The 5,317-nt window shown below is 37.3% G+C and overlaps 1 gene segment (V, D, J or C); it reads left to right on the top strand.

Annotated features, from left to right (window-relative positions):
* Window positions 1-1,339: 1,339 nt before the first annotated feature.
* On the top strand, window positions 1,340-3,877 carry LOC124013551. The segment is given in 3 exon segments: window positions 1,340-1,355; window positions 1,767-1,865; window positions 3,289-3,877. Coding segments are annotated over 3 exon segments (432 nt in total).
* The last annotated feature ends 1,440 nt before the right edge of the window (window positions 3,878-5,317 follow it).

Genomic DNA, 5,317 nt, shown 5'->3' with positions numbered 1-5,317 from the left:
CTTAACTGACAGCCTAGTTAAATAAAAGTTCAATAAAAGAATAAAATGTGTAAATAGTCTTCCTGGACAGTCAAACTGATGTGATGTAGAATCCTGATAGCTATGTAACTACTGACATGGTTTCTGATATAAGTGCTGAATGGGGACTGATGCATTGATTGTAGACATCTACAAATGGAGCAGTGTAAACTCTGACAGTAGTAATCTCCTGCATCTTCAGCCTGGACTCCACTGATGGTCAGAGTGAAGTCACTCCCAGATCCACTGCCACTGAATCTAGATGGAGTCCCAGACTGAAGTGTTGTAGCATAGTAAATAAGGAGTTTAGGAGCTCCTCCAGGTTTCTGGTGGTACCAGATTAGATGGTAATTAGTGCACATCACTGCTGGTTTTACAGTCAAGAGTGACTGTCTGTCTTGGCAGAACAGCTTTCACTGTAGGAGTCTGAATCACAGTGTACTGTCCTCTGGATTCTGAAACAGAGAATACAAACATTTCTAAAATGAAATATTACATATAGTAATGAATAATTCTGAATAGAAATAGTAACATTGATATACATGTTGAGGGTGTAGATTGAATTAATTTTCAACAATAAATTCCCAAAATTGTAACCTTCAAAGCAGAAGGCAAGTGTCCAGATGAAGATGGTGATAAAAGTCATGGTTGTTGTGGGTTCTGTTGTCATGAAGAACATCTCTCAGTCATGAAGTGTCAAACTCACAGGGATATAAACACTCTTAGAGCATTGAAGCATGTGCTGCCAATGCAAAGTGTCCAATCTATGCAAACCGGGGTGTACTCATTCCTGCCACTCTGTTGCAAATCGTTTCTTAAACGGAAACAACCAAAAGAAACAGGGATGGACCTATCTGAATCTTTCCAATTGAAACTCTCATTTTGCTCTGTTTGCTCCCTTTTGTATCTTTTGTCCAACAAAAATACGGGATGTGACCACTACAATATCAATGTCCAATCATGGCACACATTGGGATATCAAGAATAGTTAAATGGTCAATAATAAAATAATATAAAAATAATAACAACAATAACAGACAACAACAATTAAGAATTATTATATTATTCACAGTTACACCACATTAGAAATGGACATCAGTTACATCCATTATGACCTCTAAAGTCCATTTAACCAAGCAACAAAGTATCCATTTGGTTCTTAAATGGTAAAGGGTTTCTGTAATGAATACACTTCCCCAGAGGAATAACATCAAACAGCAACTGTTAACTCTGATAACGGATCCATGGTCATTTTTATGTCACACCACCATTATATTGTTATTCTGATGATGATCAGATATAATGAACTGTCTGTTCACTCATGCTTGGTCTCTCATGTAAGTTCCTCTAATCAGTTAGTGAACACTTCTCTAAACTAAAGCTGGTAGGATTCCTCTGGTAGTGTTGTCTGTCCTCTGTGACTTTACCACCACTGTTAAATCTGAGATCAACATGTTTAATAAAGGAATATACAACATGGATCACTATCACTACTGCTGCTGCTGTTGTCTTTCATATGGACAATATGGAGGAATACTAGCAACACTGATCTGATGCTGGACTGTACCTCCAGACTAGGAGAACCTGATACACAGAGGAAGGAAAAATGACTCATATCTGGATTTAAGACACAGTTTATATTTGTATTATCGAGAAACAGCTAATATGAAGTGTTTGTTCTACCTGGAAGATGTTAAAGTGTATCTGTGTTGATTCTGATTCTGTATGAGTGATCTTCACTGTAACAGCTGCAGCAACACAACACAGAGAGGTTTTTGTACCAGCAGTAATAGTGATTGTATCACTGTGGAGGGCTTTTGGTAGCGGTACCAGACTTGATGTTGGAAGTAAGTAAAGTCCAAATGAACTATTTATTCAACTTTTGATGTCGTGTTTCAATTTCTCTATTGATATTGAGGATTTTTTAACTTAACTCTTTTAGATTATTTAAACAAAATACACAAGGCCTACACATACTATGGCCAATTTGAATATGAATGTTATTACATCTAATCAAATTTGACCTGCTTTTAAACTATGAAAGTGATTAGCCTACATTTGTGATTAGTTGTATGAATAAACATGCTGCACCTACAGTAGTAGGAGATGTACAAGAAAAAGTCAGGTTTGGTCCATGTTAAGGAAATCAACATGAAAAACACGTTATTTCTAATTGAGTAGAATAATTCATTTCTGAAATGTATTCATACTATAGTAGAGTTAATTATTTGAACCACAGTCTAAAGAAATTAAGAGTGCCAAACATGCAGGAGGTTTTTGTACCAGCAGTAATAGGGATTGTATCACTGTGGTGCACTTTTGGTAGCGGCACAAGACTAGATGTTGGAAGTAAGTAACACGCTCTTTGATATTTCTTTCTGATTATTTTTGGGGGTATTTTACTCTGTGAAACTCTGTCTCCATGAAAATATTGTTATTTTACGTTTTTTACTTCCTAAAAATATATTTTTGTTCAATTACTTTTGACAAAGCCTTCTTTCAAATGAAATGTTATTTAAATAACATGTTCAAATGTAGGAGTTGATTTAAATGTGTGGTTTGATGGATGGCAGAGGATAGTTCCAGTATGATAACTATTTAATAATATGGAATATAGTTGTTGTATTGTGTAATACTGTTTGTGTGCGATTTGTTTAGGCATATTTTTATTGTCTTTAACTCAAAAAATGTTGGTTAAATTTAGATTTTGACTGAGCCTTCTTTCAAATAAATATTTATTGAATCAAAATTATACATTTTAGGTTTAAATACATGTCTTATTTGTATAATTGCAGAATATAACTCCTAATTCTGGTATAATAACTAATAGTATTGTATATAGTATTCATCATTGTTGCATTGTGTTCATGGTAGACTTCTCTGTTAGTGTGAAGACAAAGGGTCTCAGTTATGGTTGTAACTGACTTCATAATCCAACATGTTTGATATGTGATGTAAATACTATGAATATGACTTGGCTGTTCTGATCAGATCCATACCTAAACAATATCTGTATAACATGTATAACTGACACCATATGACTAGCAACTCTAGTTATTTAACCACTTTATACTTGTTTGGTTCATAAACCTGCTTTGTATCAATTGCCTTAGTGTTTTCTCCACATCTTTTAAACAATCTAACTTTTACATTCATATTTAGATGGCATTTCCAATTCACTATATTTTGATGTGTACTTTTCTGAAGATAATCTCTTACTAAAGCTGTACTTGTTGTAATTACTTAGTTGATGTGTTCTGTTTGTTCCAGGTAACAGTGCCCCCACCCTCACCGTCCTGCCCCCCTCTAGTGAGGAGCTGTCCAGTACAACAACAGCCACACTGACGTGTCTGGCCAACAAGGGCTTCCCCTCAGACTGGACCTTGAGCTGGAAAGTGGACGGGACCAACCAGAAGCAGGAGGCCAGTCCTACGGTCCTGGAGAAGGATGGTCTGTACAGCTGGAGCAGCACCCTGACTCTCACTGGCCAGGAGTGGACCAAGGCAGGAGAGGTGACCTGTGAAGCCCAGCAGAAATCCCAGACTCCAGTCACCAAGACCTTGAGGAGGGCTGACTGTTCTGGGTAGGACCCCTCAGTCACACACCCCTGTGGAGAGAGGCTGCTGGTTCCTCTGCTTTGACTCTGTTCTGAGATCAGATGTTCTCTGTCTTATTGATCACTGACATGTAGACTAACAGGGGGCTTTGCTTGAGTTCATGTGTCAATCCTCTCTGTAGACTGATGTTGTATCAGCGTTAGATGTGATGTGTTCTGTTATATAACTATTTGAATCTGTAGGAATGTTTGCTTTGATGCTTTGATGAATAGATGAAAATAAAGACTTATCTTAGAAACAAATATGTTGTTGTCTCTTTCAATAATTTTACTTGAGTCTTAAATGTTGAATGACATAGAAAAATATTTGTAAAGTCGGACTAACAGTTTCTATGAAAACTATCTGACCTAAACCTTATTGCTTAGTTATTTCTGTACCACAACGTCATTAACAGGTAGTTCATACTAACAAAGGATACTACTATTTTCACAGATTAACAAGAGAGGTTTAGCCATTTGTAGTACAGTAGGTACTCTTTATTCATATTTATCAGAAGTTTTTGACCTGCTTGACTTCTAGATTTATAAATACAATAATGTAATGCTATTGAACATTTGATCGATATCTCACAGCTGCATTTAGCTACATTTATTTAAAAAGTTGTCCACATAATATTACCAGTATCACATCTGCAAGATAGTCATAGTGTCTTCTCTACCTCTAACACCCTGGTAACAGAGTCAACATCTGGTGACATTAGAGCTCTATTCTGGGACATGCAGGACCACCCAGCTCTGTCTATGTAAATTTTAGTTTCACTCCCACAACTTCCAGTCAAGCAGATGAACAGTTTCACTGCCTGAAATGTCCTGGACTGGGCCAGATGTGGGGGAGTGGACTGGTTTGAACGTTTACGGTTGATTCAGGATGGGAGACATAACAGATACATAAGTAATCAGTAATAAATGGACATCATACTTAAATTAGATATGTGCATACACATGTCTCATATTTGAGCCCAGCATCATGTCTCATTCACAGATGTAACAGTCAATAACCTGCTCATCAAGATAGTTCATATAATGCTAGATGATCACATCACATGTTTGGTTGTGAGGTTCATATGGGGATTCGTTTTATGGTGCGGATGCTGATGTAACATCACCTCACTGAGGGAGGTTTTTGTACGGCTCTGTATCACTGTGTGAACACCCAGACACTGTTGGGGTAGAGTGCACTCTGACAGTACTAATCTCCTGCATCTTCAGCCTGGACTCCACTGATGGTCAGAGTGAAGTCACTCCCAGATCCACTGCCACTGAATCTAGATGGAGTCCCAGTGAACTTGTTGTTTATCTGATAAATGAGGAGTTTAGGAGCTTCTCCACGTCTCTGTTGGTACCAGTGCAGGTAATTACTGTATATAACACTGCTGAGTTTACAGCCAATGTTGACCGTCTCTCCATTGCCGTCAGCTTTCACTGCAGGTGTCTGAGTCAGAGTGTACTGTCCTCTGGATTCTGAATATTGAATGATGAGAGAAACAAACAAAACACTTTTGAATATCTTAAATTGTCATTAATACGTTATCCTGAGATAATCATATATTACTTACTCAATTATCATTACTTACATATCCATCATTATTATACCTTGTATGCAGAAGACAAGTGTCCAGGTGAAGATGGTGATAAAAGTCATGGTTGTTGTGGGTTTTGTTGTCATGAAGGACAGCTCTCAGT

The sequence above is a fragment of the Oncorhynchus gorbuscha genome, linkage group LG25 (genome assembly GCF_021184085.1).
Source record: "Oncorhynchus gorbuscha isolate QuinsamMale2020 ecotype Even-year linkage group LG25, OgorEven_v1.0, whole genome shotgun sequence".
In the NCBI taxonomy this organism is placed as follows: domain Eukaryota; kingdom Metazoa; phylum Chordata; class Actinopteri; order Salmoniformes; family Salmonidae; genus Oncorhynchus; species Oncorhynchus gorbuscha.
Note: the sequence above shows the minus strand (reverse complement) of the source record. Positions and strands in the feature narration are given on the sequence as shown.